Raw genomic sequence first — 17,082 nt, forward strand, 5'->3', positions numbered from 1 at the left:
CTCCCCTAGTCCATCAATGCAGTGCGATCCAGGATTGTGGTCTAGCTGGGTCGAGCAACCCATGCCACGATCGACCTCCGCATTGTAAGCCACAACCACCATCCTTGTGCACCAACCATAACCAATGCGTGTGAACTTAAACTTATGTGAAACTAAAATTTGAAAGAGGGTGAAGCAAAACTCAAATATAGACTTAGAGGAGATGATTATTTTTTTGGTTTTTCATATTTTAAAAAATAAAATAAAAATAGTGACAATTTTTAGGGGTGTTCATGGGTCCAAGTCAACCCGTGAGCTAACCCAACCCAATTATATTCGGTTGAATCTTTCAGGTGTTTGGGTTAAATTCGACCCAATCCAATTAAACCCGAATATATACAGGTTGGGTAATAAATCTTGTTTTTTACCCCAACATAACCTAATCTAACCCATATCATATAATTAAATTTATTATTATATATAAATTAATTATTAAATATAAAATATATTAATTTTTAGCTGATGTAGTTAATTAAATTATTTAATGAAACCACCCTTGAGTGTTTTTAATCATTATATACTCATAAAACTTTAGAAAAAAAACAAATTAATATTCTAAAAAAAATTAATTTTTACAAAATATAAAATAATTTTAAAATATTCCAAACCAATTACCTCAACCTGATCCAAATCATTTATGATTGGTTTGAGTTGGACCAGGTACACACAAAAATAACACAAACTCAACCCATTAAATTTTGATTGAGTTGGGTAATGGGTTTAGTCAAACCCAATTTAACCCAACCCATGAAACATCCCTAACGATTTTTAACCGTTGGTATGTATTAATTATTTTAAAATTTAAAATACTGATAGAGTTAAACGTCATTAGCAAAAAACAAAAAAAGTACTAAAATAAAATTTTCAAAAACATAAATGACCAAAATAATTTTTTTTAAAGGGACCAAAATAAAACTTAATGTACCATAATGAAACAACATTAGAATATAATGAATCAAAAATGATATTTAGCCTAAAATCAAACCCAGAAAGCATTAGAAATGCCTTTAAGTGACAAAAATGTTAGCTAAACAATCAATTTTGTCCTTGAAAGTGTGAGCCGTTGACAAATTTTATCTTTAAATATGCAAAAAGTATGATAAATTAGTCCAATAGACAATTTAATGATAAAATGATCCCTAAAGTTTACAATTTAATGTCAAATTAGTCCTAAAAAAATATAATTTATCGTCAAATTGATCCTAAAAAAAATACAACTTATTATCAAATTAATCTCACAAATTTAACTAGAACTAATTTGTTATATTTTTTGAACATTCAAAAATTAAATTTATAATTTTTATCTTTTAAGATCAATTTATTATCACATCACCTTTTTAAAATGATTTTGTCTATTTATCTTAAAATGCCATTGAAGTATGTTTGCATCAAGATGTCCTTTTTCGTCATTTCAATCGACGCACCCAAATTAGTTCAAAACCTTCCCTCACCAGAATCCATCTCAAATCAAAAAAACGTTCCAAACGAGAGCCAAAAAAAAAACATAAAAATAAAAAGCCAAATAATAAGAAAACCCCAAAACCAAAACGAAGAGAGAGAATCAAATCTCTCTCTTTCCGATCAGATCGGACACCCTCTGTCTGAATCCCAACCCACCGCACACAATTCCTTTCTTCTTCTCAACGTTTCAATTCTCAATTTTTCAAAAACTTTTCCCGTTTTCATCAATTCGAATCTTATTGTTTTTTTGCACTGTTTTCGTTACCAAATTCTGTGATCTGTGGAATTCCTTGTGATTTTAGGGTTTGGGGTTGCTGGATTCGGGTTCATTGCGACGGTGATGGCAATTTGCGCGTTGAAGTTTTGAATTTGTGGATATTTTTTCGTTCTGAATCGTTTTTTCGTGGTTCTCTAATGGCGTCGGCTCAGGTGCTGCCAAACTCCACCGCGTCGTCGCGGAAGCAAGAGCATCTTGAAGCTGGCAAGCGCCGGGTATGGATTTTGATTTGATTTGGTTTATTATTGAGTATTGTTCTGATTATCAACTTGTTGAAGATTGGGAAATGTGTTGTTGATTTGCTAAATGCTGCGTTTTTTATGTTATAATGTTGTGCATTTGTGCATGTGAGAGTAATGTGGGTTGTTTGGTTTGGATTATAGTTTAATTTTTGTGGTTGGACATGGATGGAATTTATTTATTTATTTGATCATATGAACAGTTTGGAGCTCTTGGATTGTTTTGCTGATTGTGTTTGGGATAGTAAATGGGAGGAAATAGTGAAAATGATTGGAGGGGAGCTGAAAGGAAGAGAAATTTTTGCGACCTTCAATTACACATTGCATGTCAGTCTTTTGTGACAGTTGAAGGCCTGGGACTTATAGTGGTGGGGGTGGGTCCTGCTCTCAAGTATATGCAAGAGGGGAGCTAAACCATCTAGTTGCTACTTGAATTATGATTCGCTTGTGTGGTTATAAAGATTATAGTTTTCTTTTATGGCTGCTACCTTTTGTTTTGGATTTGGAGATAACAATGGGGAAATTTCAGAGGAGTAAACTTTTAGGGATTTAGTTGTGTTTTGATTGATGAGTAAGAGAAAAATGAAAAATCTTGGAGAGTAACTTTTTCCCCCTTTTGGGTATTTTGTTATCTTTTTTTTTTTTTTTTAAAGTTTATTAATCTGTTATGGCTTTCATCTCAGCCACACTTATGTATTTTCTTGCCTTGCCTTTATTTGGCACTTGACTACCCAATATTTTCTAGCTGGTCTGTTCGTTTGCCCATCATGTTGTTTGGCATCACATCTTTGGTTTGATTGCATGGTACAACCAAGGAAGCAGTTCACCGGATAGTAATATTGTATTGTATTATTGTAATACGGATCATTGTTTTGCTCTTGAAAAAGAGGCTTTTCATCTGTTTGAAGATCTTTTCTAGCCTATCCTACTAGAATGAAGATTCGAATCCTATACCTAGGAAAAGCGGAAAATTACTGTTTCCTTTTCCTACTTACTAAACCGATAATGAAAACATGTTCTTTAAAATAAGATTCAGTAACACCTAAATAATTCAAGCATATAATAAATTTACTATTCCCATTCGGTGAGTGATAAATTTACAAAAATATACCATGGATAGTAATAAACTTATTAATGTGTCAAACAACCAGGGACGCCATTTACTGAATAGTAATGTTGTATATTGAACATTGTTTCCTTGAAAAGTGGCTTTTCATCCAGAGTATTCAATTGCGTGCTATAGCACCACTATAGTGGTGTTGTGGGTATGGGCCGATCCATTGAACCCTGTCTCGTTGCAGTTTTATGTTGTTCCTGGAGTGTTTGAATCATGGCTGCTTATTGCAACCATTGCGACCACTATTGGCTCATAGATGAAACTCCTTTCTATTTGTCCCTTGAATGGCAATGTTTGGTGTTGAGTAAGGGGGAAATCTTGGGATTTTGCCCTTTTTCATTTCATCTTACCCTATTTCCCCACTCTCTGTCCATTTGAAAGCTAAATGATGCAGGTATCTTTTCTCTTTGATGCAAGCCATCTGATCTAGAGCTCCTAGTTTCATTTCTGGCCAACCCATGGCATGATGGCACTCCAATGGAGTTTCCAGCCAACCCACCTACTGTGGAACTCTGGAACATCATCCTTTGGTCTCTGTCAGTTCACATAGGGGTCTACCCACCTACTGTGGAACTCTGGAACATCATCCTTTGGTCTCTGTCTGTTCACATAGGGGTCTATGTTTTGTTTTACATTCTTTCACTGTTGTGTTTAGATTGGTAACCTTATGTAAATGTAAATTTTGTTGTGTCATAATGTCATTAATTAGACCCCAAGTTTCTGAATATTTTAAATCTCTTGGTTATAAAAATGTTCATCACTTCTATTAATCTCCTTGAATTATCAGTTAACTACATTGAGAGTTTATGGACTCTATTTGAAAAAAATGGTGTTTCTTAATTCTAATTTTTAGTTAGAGGATCTATATTGGTGTATCACTGTCATTGTGATGGTTCTGCATGATCCAGCTTCTATGTCAAGGACCAACTATCTCTTATTGGGTGAATACACATGAATGTGTTCTTTATATATATATATATATATATATATATATATATATATATATATATATCTGACACCCTCCATTGAGCAATAACCCTTTGGGCTTGAAGTGTGTGGGCAATTCATATGTCTACCTTAACTCATGTTGAAATTTTAATGAGAAGAATCAGGTCGGGGTAACAAGAAACAAACTGTAGACCGCATGGCCATAGAGGCTTTGATACCATGTCAAGAACTATACCAAAAGCCTAAGCTCAATGTGAAGGCACACATGAATGGTTTTTATATCTAATGGATTTCTTATATTTGCTATGCAATTTGACTACTTATTGCATTATTAATTTATTTTGTATTATATCTAATTTATTTTGTGTTGTGCCACTTTGTAGTTAGTAGTTGTACTACTTTTAAAATGCCGTTTTCTCTTGTGCCTTTTTTCTGTCAATCTTAAATACTTTTTTGGGTCTTGCAGCTGGAGGAGTTTCGTAAAAAGAAAGCTGCAGAGCGGACCAAGAAGGCTGCTTCCTCTGGCCAAGTTCACAATTCTGATGATAGCTTGAATAAAAAACAATCTTCTGAAGTTGAAAATGTACGTGTTAATGAGTCAGATGGAGTTACCACGTCTGATGCTGTCGGGGGATCTGTTACTGACACTTCAACTTTGGGGATGAGGAATGATAAGAACCTGAATTTGTTTAGCCAAAGTAGTAATCAAGGGTCTTTGGCTGGTAGTACGTTTCTTACAAGAAATGATCTTAATATGTCATCTACAAGTCTGGGGGAAGCACATTCCAATATTGATGAAGGTAAGAGATATAATGCTTCTTCTGTTACCGCATCTGCTGATTTTAGTCAAAACAATGAGAGAAATAAGGTGAATGATATATATGGAATTCATGCTGTTGGTGTTGATGGGATTCCATATGTGACAACAAACCACCAAAGCGTTCCTCTATGCTCGCAAGAAAGTCAAGAGTTTGATAATCATGCGACATCTAGTCTTCATGGGGTGAATGACAACCAATCAAACAAGAGTAACAGTTCTTTGAAGGATTATGCAGTTACTGATAATTTCTCTTCGTATTTTCCTTCAAAAATCACCCCTCAGAACTCTGTTGATACTCCACTGCAAATCAAGCCAACGAATTCTAGCACTTTTGATAGTGGCTACTCACATAGTTTGCTTTCTGGAGGTAACATTGCTTTTCTTCTTTTCTTTGCTTCTGTAGTTTCAAGTTTTTGTAATTTGTTTCTTGTTTTACCATAACCCAACAATTGCATAGAGTGCTCTTTGCTGATGGAGTTGTGCATAATATATGTTGTATTGCAGGTTTCAGTGATTCTTTCAGTTCCAAGTTTAGAGAGACTGTTACTAGCTCTGATAATAATTTGCCTAGTCTTCATGGTGCAACTATGCCAAAATATGATTCCACAGGTTATGAAGCAAGAAATTCTTCTAATCATACACCAATACATTCATTGCCAACGGAATCTAGTTCTCGGAGGTCACGTCCATCTTTTCTCGATTCTCTTAATGTCACCAGACCTTCTTTGGGGTCTCCATTTCATCAATCGGAGCAAGATTCCTTGATGTCCAATTATTTAGAATCAAGCAGCAATGATATATCAGGATCTGCTTATTTCCATAAGCCGTCTGAAGAGACTAAAATTATGCCACTTTTCTCCAATTTTACAACTGCAAATGTTCATAGTTCACTTGAGCCGTTAACAACCCCTTCAGTTGTTGATAATGACAATCAAGGTGCTCTGATAACAAGCACTAGGGAAAGTGGCATGGAGAAGAAGCACGATTATTACTCATCTTCACAAAATGAAGACTTCACTGCTTTAGAACAGGTGATTTCTGCTAGTTATGGTCATGACATTACTTTCTTGATGCCTGTTATATGATGTTATAGTGCCTTACTTTGTGTATGTGTTTTTGATGAATCAGTATAAAAAAATGAATTGGTTTTGATGGTTGAGTTTTGTGCTTGATTTATTAGATACAGAATTGTTTGTAGCTGTAAGAGTATTTGGTTGCTGGGGATATCTATGATATGCCAAATATGAGCTAAAATGTACCTAATTTTTAATTGGAATTGGTGAAATCTATTGATGATTTTGTGCTTAAGTTGTGAAAGGAATGTCAATAGGTTAGAACTAAGATACGTCCTTACATGAGTGTAATGTTTATGCTTGTCTAGTTTAAACCAATGGAATGTGAATATAAACTGTTCATCATATTGGCTCATCCATGTTAGCAGCAGAATATTAGTAATTAGTATGTCATTTATGGGAACTAAGATCAAAGTTAGTTCCATTTATGGATTGGGGGTAGTTAATTATTAGGAGTATATGTGATGGTAAATAAGTTGTTCTTTAATAGCGAATCTATTAGAGAACATTTCTGTATTAGAAACTGCAGGATAGCAGTTATGTGTAAAAAATAACTGCTTTAGAAAATAGTTTTATATTAGAAACTGCAGGATGGCAGCTATTTGTGGAAAATAACTGTTGGTAGTTAAGTATTAGGAGTATATATCTGATAGTAGGTTGTGTAATTAGGCAGTGTGAAGTTATTTGCTTTTTGTTGACAGAGAATACTTTCTGTAGGAGACTTTTGTCTCTTGGACAGAAAATATTGCTGTCTTGTGTTGTGTGTGATACGAGACTTTGGTCTCTGGGACAGCAAATGTATTGCTGTATGTGTGTGATTCCAGTGTTCAATATATAATTTTCTATTACTTTGTCAATTGGTGTTCTATCAGTTATGCACAAGGGATGTGATCTCACTATTTAAGGAGGGTGGGGGGGTGTTGTTCTTTGATATGTCAATTGAGATTCTTTCTCTGGTTTGTGGGAGTCAAAAATATTTATTTATCAGTGCCGTGGTGTACTTACTACAATGAAAATGATATACATTGGTTGTATAAACAGTGGCAGAAAATGAATATATTGTTTCTTTTCTTTTGTACTTTTTCAGTCTATCCTTTCTTCTCTTGGAAAACTTTTGTAGTCATACATTAAGCTTTGCCTGTGTTTGCTTGGCAGGTCTTTTGTATGACTCTCAATTTGCAAAAGTTTCTAATTCTAATGCGTTAAAAATGAAATTTTAATATTTTTAGTTGGTATTGAAATGATTCTTATGAGAAAGCACTCATGTTGTACGCATCTTTTCCATGCCTTTTTTATATGTTAATTGCGAAAAATAAGTATGTTTTAATGGTTTATATTTTTGTCCCTCGTTTTGTTTGCTCGGCGGGTCTTTTGTATGTGATAGATACCAACTGGTAAGGGAATAAGGACTGAATTTTATTCAAAGAGACATAACAGAAATTACAAATTACACAGGAAACTGAGTAGACTAGTTAATACACAGGTTTCCCCCAAGATGTTCGAGAGCCTGGTCTCTCCCTTCCTGAAAACCCACTCAAAAACTGCCTAACCCCCCCTGCTGTTACTCTAGAATTTATTCTGCAATAACTGCTTAAGGCAAATACGTATGGTCCTAAAAACACACACATAATTTATTCTGCAATAACTGCGTAAGGCAGTTACGTATGGTCCTAAAAACACACACACCTAATTAAAATAACAACTGCTTGAAATAACTACCATAAACAACAACTGAAACAATTCAGTCCTATTAATAAATCTTAAGTCTTGGCTCTCCTCTTATAATATTTACTTATAAGAGGCCTAACAGTATGTCTCTCAACTTACACAAGTTTCTAATTTGTTAAAAATGAAATTGTAATATTTTTAGGTTGTATTGAAATGATTCTTATGCGAAAGCACTTTATGTTATACACATCTTAGTTTTTCCATGCCTTTATTATTTATGAATTGTGAATAATCAACTTTGATACTGTTGCAGATGTTAATTTTTACCACATTGTTTTGTTATCTATTTTCCCTTTGAAACAACTTTATTAGTTATTATAATTATAATTATAAAACATGCTTTGGTGTTACAGAACATAATATGTTTATCTATTGGGCATATTATGATATGTTTGCTAATTGATTACAGTATATCACTTTGAAGAATAATCAACTTTGATACTGTTGCAGATGTTAATTTTTACCACATTGTTTTGTTATCTATTTTCCCTTTGAAACAACTTTATTAGTTATTATAATTATAATTATAAAACATGCTTTGGTGTTACAGAACATAATATGTTTATCTATTGGGCATATTATGATATTTCATGTTGAGCTATTTAATAATTAACTACGAATAACAATAGGTTTTCAATAATAGGAGCAGTCATTGTTATTGCTATGACTATTGAAGTTAGTGGCTTTTGGGTTACTTGTATTGTACTCCTTTGATATGAGATCTAACATTTGAACATATTGGTCTGTGTGATTGTGGGTGTATAAAAGGAACTTAATTAGTGGTAGGTTACAGAAATAGTGGAAATGTCTTGCAATGCGGGTGTACTTTTTCTTAGTCCTGGGTTAGTTTGTTAATTGTGTTAGTACTTTGATCTTTGTTATCTTGGCATTACTTAAAACCAGATTCTGAATTTAAATTGGTGCTTCATGTTAACTTTAGTGGTAAAATAGTTGTATGTAGTCACAATTTTTTGTTTCTATGTTTTTATAGAGAAGTGTCGTCAACCAATTAAAATCAGACATGGAAAATTTACACGAAGATATCAAAGCCCGACTGGTTTGTATCAACCCTATCTAATCCCTATCTAATAGCATAATTATTTTGGCTTTCTTGTATTCCATTATACACTCAGGCATAGTCTAGCTTTGCAAGTTCATTTGCATACTTGCTTCCATTTATATCACTAAATCATATATTGAAAATATTTATATAGATTTAATTATTATTACAATTTTGTAAAGTTATTATGTTAAAAATTCAAAAATATTATATATATCAATCGAGCTGGCACAATCTTTTGAGCTGAATATTGGTGGTTTTAAGCTTGACTAAATAAAAGAATAAGCCTCATAAAACTTGATGCAAAGATTATCAGGCATCAAATTAAGCAATGCCCACAGAGCTTGTTGAATTGGGCTTCTTATTGAGCTCATTGTGATTCCTATCCCGTTTCTTTAGTATTATATAAAGTTTATGGTTGGATTAATTGGATGACACTTTGTATCATTTTTGTCTGGAATATTTATAATATATTTTAGTACACACAATAACTGTTTTCACTCTTTTAAAGCCCATCAATTTCAATTGATATCCTTGGTTTCTTGAAATGGTGTGCTACTGAGAGGATCATTTGGCTCACCACACTTTTTAAGAAAGGTGCTAAAACAACAAAATTTGTTCGTGATCATCAAGATCCTTTTATACAATCTTTCCACAATGGGAGTTGTCTTCCATAGTCTTTTTCTTTTGTGTTGTTCCATTATCCGGAAAATGTTGATATCGGGTTCCCATATCAATGATTTTTTCTCTGTGTTCTTCCAGACATCTAAGATTGTCATGGTCCTGTTTTTGAACTAGAGTTTTTAGTGCATTAAGCCGTGTGTGGTAGAAGTTAAACTTCTACCACATTTATTGTTGATTGTCTTTGGTTGAAAATAGACTGGTTTCATATGAACAGGTTGAGCTTGAGGCTATCAAGAGTGAATATACAAATGCACAACTAGAATGTAATGCAGCTGATGAGCGTGCTAAGTTATTGGCATCTGAAGTAATTGGTTTAGAGGAGAAGGTACTGACTGAATTTTCTTGGTATGTTTTGCCATTTGTATTTTTGAGGATAAAATATAATTTTTCCCATTTTTTATCTGAAATCAAGTTGGTAACTGAAACTTAAGTTGAATGTTTTTTCTCTTCATCACGTTGAGTCATTTTTTGACATTTAATCAACTACTCTAAATCATCTGAAATTAATTGACATATTAGTTTAATTCAAAACGGAGTTACTCTTTTAAAGTCACCATTAGCTCTCTTAAAGTTACTCTTGGAGTAACTTGATCCATCCCCTCTCTCTCTCTCTCTCTCTCTCTATATATATATATATATATATATATATATATATATATATATTATAATTAAACTTTAAAAGTTATATCACACAATAATTTTGAAGATTATTTTAGTGTTTTGCTATCTACATCTGTTCTGCTCTTATATGTATTACTTTCATTAGTATTATTCTTTGAATACAATTTTATATTAGTGGTTGGATCTTGTTTATGTGTCATGAACTCATGTTCTATATATGAATGTTAGAGAATAGAGCCTCCACCAAAAAAGTGAAATCTTTTAGGAGAATTGGTATTTGATTTATTAATAAAGCCCTGAAAGGTTTACTTGTTTAAAAAAATATTTTCATATGCATATTTTGACATGTACAGAATTATGGGATGTCCATCCCACCTAAACACAGGGCTGCAAATGTTAGTATTCCAAGCTTGAACTCATTTAGGTAGATTTTGCATATAGATTTGGGAAATATATTACATTATAGCTTTAATTTGTCGTTGTGTTCAACAAACATGACAGGCACTGAGACTAAGATCCAGTGAACTAAAGCTTGAGAAGCAGTTGGAAAATGCAAAAGAAGAAATTTCTTCATACAGGTATTTGAGGTTTTAAATATGCTTCAAATGAACTATAGATTGCAAGAATGTGATTTGTTGAATATTCAACCATCGTTTCTGCCTGAATTTATTTGAAGGGTATCTATGTTCAAAAGCCTGGCCTTCTATTTAATCTTGCAGGTGGACTTGCAATTGAAAGTTTTTGTGTTAATGTACTTTTTTTCTTGAATGAAACTCTGGTTGCTAATATCTAAATTTGATGGTAATTTGTCTTATCTCAGAATATTTGAAATCGTTGAACAGAGTTGAAAGCATAGAATTAGGGGGGAAAATGAAATAAATTTGAGGTCTTGGTGAAGAGTTGAAGAGCTGTGATGATGTTTGAGCCAAAAAATGAAAAGAAAAAACAAGTGATGCCATCCCTTATCCTTTGGTGTCTGCCCTAGCCTCTAAGAAGCTTCTTCATACCCTACCTTTCATGCATGGTTGGTTAATTGGTGTTGAGCAGAGTTGCTTAAGTGGAATTTATTTCAGAACTAACTTTGAAAATAATTGGTCCTGCCTTTTTTCCCTCCCATGCGTTTCTTTCTTGTATGAAGATTTCTTTTCCTTGAAGTTCTTACCTGCTTACTTTTCCCAATAAAATATTAAAATTTCTTGTTGTATGGAGAGAATTTCATAAAACTATTTTTGAAACAATGAGCTCTATGTTTGGGAATATTCACCACATATATTTTGATGATTGGGACATTAACACTTGAAATTACCTTTCACTTTTTTTTTGGGCAGAATCACCCTAATCCAATGTTTAGTTGGGCAGCCAGACATGACAGCTTGTATTCTATTACTTTTTCTGAACCTTTGCAATTACTTTGGGATTGATATTCTAACAATCTGGTTAAAAAAACTGCATTTTTTTAATTTAAATAAAATTTTGCCTCAATTCTGACGGAATTTGATCTTCTGTCAGCTCTTCATCTCCCTTCTTTGATGGTTCTCGGGAATTTTAATATATTTTATTCTGGGGTATATCAAAATAACTTTTCATAATAAATATTGCAGAAAGAAAATGTCTAGCCTAGACAAAGACCGCCATGATTTGCAGTCAACCATCGAGGCTCTTCAAGAGGGTAATCAGACTACTTTATTTTCTTTCTGCATTTTGATTCACATAGATTTTAATGTTTCATTCGGAGTTGCAACTTTTACTTATTATTGGGTATTGGCCTGCTGATTAGCCAATGTTTATTGAGGCGGTAAGGTTGGTGCCTATACTTATTTGAAGCTTATAGAAGTTAAAAAGGGGTAAGGCTTTGTTGTTGTTGTATAAAAAAAGGGGATATTAACTAGCAATCGGAATAAGAAATAGAAAATAAAGTGTTTTTGGATTGTTAGTTTTCTTCCATCCTGTTTCTTGTCATCTCAAATTTATTCCTGATTTAAAATGCTCTAGTTTGTAAAAGTGCTTACAGGAATAATCCTATATGATGCTTCTCTCTCTCTCTCTCTCTCTCTCTCTCTCTATATATATATATATATATATATATATATATATATTGATTTTCCAAATACGAATTTCGAGTACTCTGCTTCTAGTCCTCAAGTTTTATATTATTGAGACAAATGTTACATGTTCAGGGACACATTAATATTGTCAGGCTTACTTTGGTGGTTGATACTTTATTGTACTAAAAAGTCTGTTTGTGCATAGTAACTTTGTTTTAACTTTTTGTTATTGTCAAGTCTGATATCCACAACTCTATATGCACTCTTTTGTTTTATCTAATAGTTTTTTTTGAAACAAAAGTATTATCTTTTGCATGAAAATGTAAACGTTTATATTATCTTTTGCATGAAAGTGTAAATGTTTGTCTGCTATGATATTTTCAGCACTTAAATTGTTAATGATTTTTTTGCATTTATTGTTTTTTCTGGTTTGTGGAAAACTATCATTATACATACTGCATAATCAATTTGATATTTATGAGTTTTGACTGTTTCACTATTTTATGGATATATAGAGTTAAGTGGATTTCTTTGTTGGTCCATTTCTTTTTATCAGTGGATATCATATAATTAAATCATTTTGTTCTCTTTTACTTTTTATTTTCCTTATGAAGTGAAATATTGGAGATATGCTAAAAAATCGTAGTTAACTGTTCTTCATGACCAATAAATATGAAACAAATTTTGGCTAATCTTTCAAAATTGCAAGCAAATTTTGTTTGAATTGAGTAAAATCGTATGAACTCAGAAATCAATGTTTTTTCTTTGCCATTGCACTGATACAGAAAAGAAGATGTTGCTTTCTAAGCTGCGAAAGGCTTCAGGAATTGGAAAGTCTATTGAGAATCAAACAAGTAAAAGGGATGTTTCTACATCTACGGAGGATTTAGGTTTGTTTGCCTCAATTAGCTCTATTACTTTGTCTGCTCTGGTATTCTTCATGGTTTTTCAATTTATATATGCTGTGTATTTGGTTTCAATTGAGCAAGTTTGCATATTAATCTTGCAAGTCAAGCCTTTTTCTTTTTATTCCTTTATTCTAAATGGGAATAAGAGAATGAAATGCTTCTATTGAGTGTCCACTAACAAAATATGCTTAAAACAGAAAAAGAAAAGAAAGAAAATGACAAGTCTATGAAGTAGTTATGCGATGCCTAGCTTAGGTTCATTTTATTTTATTATATTCTTTCATATTTATTATTGCAAGAATGTCTTGTGTAAATAACCAACATCTGGTATCATATCTTTTCAGCATATACAAACTTGTATTCTTTCTGAAATCTTTATAACCAATATAAATTTGGTGGTATTTTTCCTTAGTTGGTTTAGGTCACATGATGTAAATAAATTTTTTGGATCATATGTTGTTCTCTTCATTCAAGGATTTTGATTCTCTCATGACTGGCAAATGATACGTGATTAAACTAGTTGCTATTACTTTTAGTATTTTACTGGTTTAGTATCTAGTTATATTCATATATCTATATGTAATGCAGCAAGCGAAGATCCTGCTTCTAACTCTTCCAACCCAGAAATCAATGATAATGCTGCTGAGGCCTCTAGTTTGTCCTCAGTTACTGAAACTAGACACTCATCTTTTGGAGTTTCTCCTGTGAATATTCCTCACGATCAGATGAGAATGATTGAGAACATTAATGCACTTATTTCTGAGGTAGGATTTGGTCTGTTGATAATTCAGTGGGTAATACATTCCCCATCTCTTGTTGCTTATTAGTTATTTGGAAAATTTCTTTTGTCACCCATCCTGCTTCCATGTTTTATTAGAGTAGTGTGAAATTGTTCATTGTTGTCAAACAAGCCCTCATATTCACCTGTCTACCTTTTTTATGTGTAGCTGGCATTGGAGAAAGAAGAATTGATAAAAGCCTTGACATCTGAATCATCTGAGTGTTCTAGGATGAAGGTAATTCAATTAGAATGCAATTATGAGTCAAGGAGCATTTGCTTTCTGATTCTCTACTCTATAGTTTTAGGCATAACTTGCTATTGTTTATACGACCATAGAAAGAGCACTTTGAAAAAAAAATGCAGTGTTACATCTCAGCCTATGGCTTTTTATTTGTACCCTTGTAGTACCCCTGGTACTATCCTTTTATAATTTATGATATTTTGGCCGTTCAAAAAAAAAAAAAACATCTATTTTTGCCATGATGTCAAATTTTTTCCGTTTTGAGAATTATTTTTTCTTTGAAAAAGGTTTCTTAAAATTTGCCTTTAGAAAGAAACAATGTTGTCTAAAATATTAGAACTTGTTTTGTCCTATATAGTTAAATCAACAAGACCTACATTTTAGTTAAAAATAATACTTATGATTATAGGTTTCAGAATGGTTATGATTACCTGGGCTAATAATAAATGGGTGGAATGCGACTTCCTGAATACTAAATACTATTATTTCCAACATTTGTTAATGGGTAAAATATGTATTTAATTCCTCTATATTACTTCATTTAATTTTGGTTCTTCAATTTTTTGTTGGTTTTGGACATTTGGTCCTTGCAAATTTTAAACTTTTTTAAAACAATCCTTGCCAGTTGTCATTACTTAACAACTACTCGATATAATGTTACCATGTCACATGCCATGCCAAAATAGTTGGAGATGTGGTATAACTCAATGCATGATACATCACTATTAAGTGGTTGTGGTTATAGGAACCATATTAAAAAATTTGTGAGAACCAAAACCAACAAATTCTTTTTAAGGACTAAATATTTAATGGTTTCTTAATTTTGTTGTTTCGTAATTTATTTATTTCTTCTTTTGCTTTTTCGTTATATCCTTAATTTTTCCCGTTATAGTAAGTAGCCTTATTGTATCAGTGGGGTTGGGTTTTGTACATATCTTTCTAAACTTGATCTAATTATTTGTATGAACTACATATTTGTGTTTTGCATTTTACACCCTGTATCTATCTCATATCCAAGTCCGTGAGTCTTTAGGATCTTTCCTTTCTCTTTTTTATCTAAAATACTGTAAATTATTGGGAAAAAAATATTGCCAATAAGTATGTGGGGGGCATGCTGCCTCTCAAAATTCAGTTAAATTTTAGAAAATAAGTTTGTCACATTCTGGTATGTTTTGGCATTCTGATTGTATCTTAGTCTAACCATGTAATATATGCTGTTTCTTTTTCTGAATCAAGGAAATCAACATGGAGTTGTCCCGAAAGCTTGAGGTCCAGACACAAAGATTAGAGCTTTTGACTGCTCAAAGCATGGTCAATGAAAATATTTCTGCAAAGCAACCAGATTCTCGTGCTATGTATGAGAACACCTCATATGCAGATGAGGGTGATGAGGTAACCTATGATCAGTTTTACTTTAGTTTGGTTACGTGAACTTGTTGTTGTCTTGCATGTCTAGTACACATCATTTATACACCCTCATGGTGTTTTAAAGTCTTGATGATCAATCCCAGCCTACTATTTTGTAATTGAAAGCTTCACTACTTGAGGAGTGCAAGTATCTTGAAAAACATTAGACCTAGAATATATTGTTAGGGTGGAAGTAGTTTGTCTGTTATGAAAACCTGTGAAGTAGTAATGATTGTTCAGATTATAAGGATTAGAAAACTTGAAAGTGAAAAAAAAGGATTTTATATCTCTTTTTCTGGTACCAGGTTGTGGAAAGGGTGTTGGGATGGATTATGAAGCTCTTTCCTGGTGGACCTTCAAGACGGAGAACCAGCAAACTTCTTTGATTGGATTTACATTAGACTTGTATTTGTTGTCACCAAAGTCTTACTCAACTGTTAGGAAGGATCATGAAGCTGTTCCCCAGTATGCCACTAAGGTCAAGAATCAGAACATTTCAATCCCAGATCCACGAGTAACATGTCGACAAAAGTCTACTGAGTTGCTTTTTGTTCTTGTAACCTCCTCAACACACTGGAGGTCGTAATCTGTAAATTTTGAGTGAATTATACAACAAATTCTTGAAAAGAAATGGCTTTCTCTTCTGAGCTGCTGCTCATTGATCGGTGAATCAGGCTGCAATTATTTTGGAAGATGGCAATAAAATCTGTTCTTCGGTTTTATCTCTTTGATTTAATTCCAAATTTTGTGGGATAATAGTTGACTATGAAAGAGACTGTACCAAGAAGCATAGTGGGAGAGTCAGAGATCAGTTGTTAGAGATAAGTATGAGATGTGAGAACATTTGTTGAATGTATATTGCTAGAGGGAAGTGCAGAAGATGATTATATTGATATATAATTGGAGTATCTATTTTTAAGTGCTTCAGCTTCAAATGACTTGTGAACATTATATTTGCTTAGTATATAGTGAAAACAACACTTACCAGTTACTTTAACAAAGATTAAAAATGTCAAACAAAATTAAGTTAACAGTTAGGCACTCAGTTCCGATGATTCTTAACGGAAGGTTCCTGATATCCAATTAACCTAAATAATAAACCACAACTGAGGCAGACAAACCTAAATCCTATATAGATATTGAAGCTTATGTATAACATTTTGATTTGATTCTCTGTAGTCTTTCCAATTCACGAAATGCTAATATGTTATGTATCAGTGAGATGACAGAATGAGCTTGAGTGCCCGAGAATATTCGATTCAATTCAAATAAAATTTGTTCACCCACAGCAAATGGTTAACTAACATATTTTGTGGTAATTTTTCTCTTCTAATAAAGGTATTTTTTCGAAAATGAACAAAACAATATATAATCTAAAGATTAATTTTTCATTTAAAATCTACTAATGCTTAATATTTTTTTCTTCTATTTTCTTTGAATATTAGCAATGTTTTTAAAAATAGAAGTATACTAAGAAGACAAACATGTTCAACTATACTTAAGAGACAAACAAATTATAAAAAGCAAACTATTTTTGAAATAAGTCATTGGAAGCAAATCTCTACGTACACGGAACCTTTTGCCATCTCCATCATAATGTAATCAGGACACGAATACTTGTATGTTGTAAACA

General features: G+C 32.6%; 1 protein-coding gene across 1 annotated transcript; it reads left to right on the forward strand.

Annotated features, from left to right (window-relative positions):
• Nucleotides 1-1,493: 1,493 nt before the first annotated feature.
• LOC100817279 (protein BLISTER) lies at nucleotides 1,494-16,384 on the forward strand. The gene is made up of 12 exons (XM_041006203.1): nucleotides 1,494-1,992; nucleotides 4,548-5,268; nucleotides 5,406-5,983; nucleotides 8,694-8,759; nucleotides 9,661-9,771; nucleotides 10,569-10,645; nucleotides 11,669-11,736; nucleotides 12,898-13,002; nucleotides 13,609-13,784; nucleotides 13,968-14,036; nucleotides 15,279-15,434; nucleotides 15,755-16,384. The coding sequence occupies exons 1-12, from the start codon at nucleotides 1,915-1,917 to the stop codon at nucleotides 15,833-15,835; spliced, it is 2,286 nt and encodes a 761-aa protein (XP_040862137.1). The 5' UTR covers nucleotides 1,494-1,914; the 3' UTR covers nucleotides 15,836-16,384.
• The last annotated feature ends 698 nt before the right edge of the window (nucleotides 16,385-17,082 follow it).

This window comes from Glycine max, chromosome 10, assembly GCF_000004515.6.
Source record: "Glycine max cultivar Williams 82 chromosome 10, Glycine_max_v4.0, whole genome shotgun sequence".
Lineage (NCBI taxonomy): Eukaryota > Viridiplantae > Streptophyta > Magnoliopsida > Fabales > Fabaceae > Glycine > Glycine max.

Coding starts and splice junctions, on each gene's coding strand:
- LOC100817279 (XM_041006203.1), top strand. CDS start 1,915: ATGGCGTCGGCTCAGGTGCTGCCAAACTCCACCGCGTCGTCGCGGAAG. Junction 11,737..12,897: donor CATCGAGGCTCTTCAAGAGG/GTAATCAGACTA, acceptor GCACTGATACAG/AAAAGAAGATGTTGCTTTCT. Junction 13,785..13,967: donor TTAATGCACTTATTTCTGAG/GTAGGATTTGGT, acceptor TTTTATGTGTAG/CTGGCATTGGAGAAAGAAGA.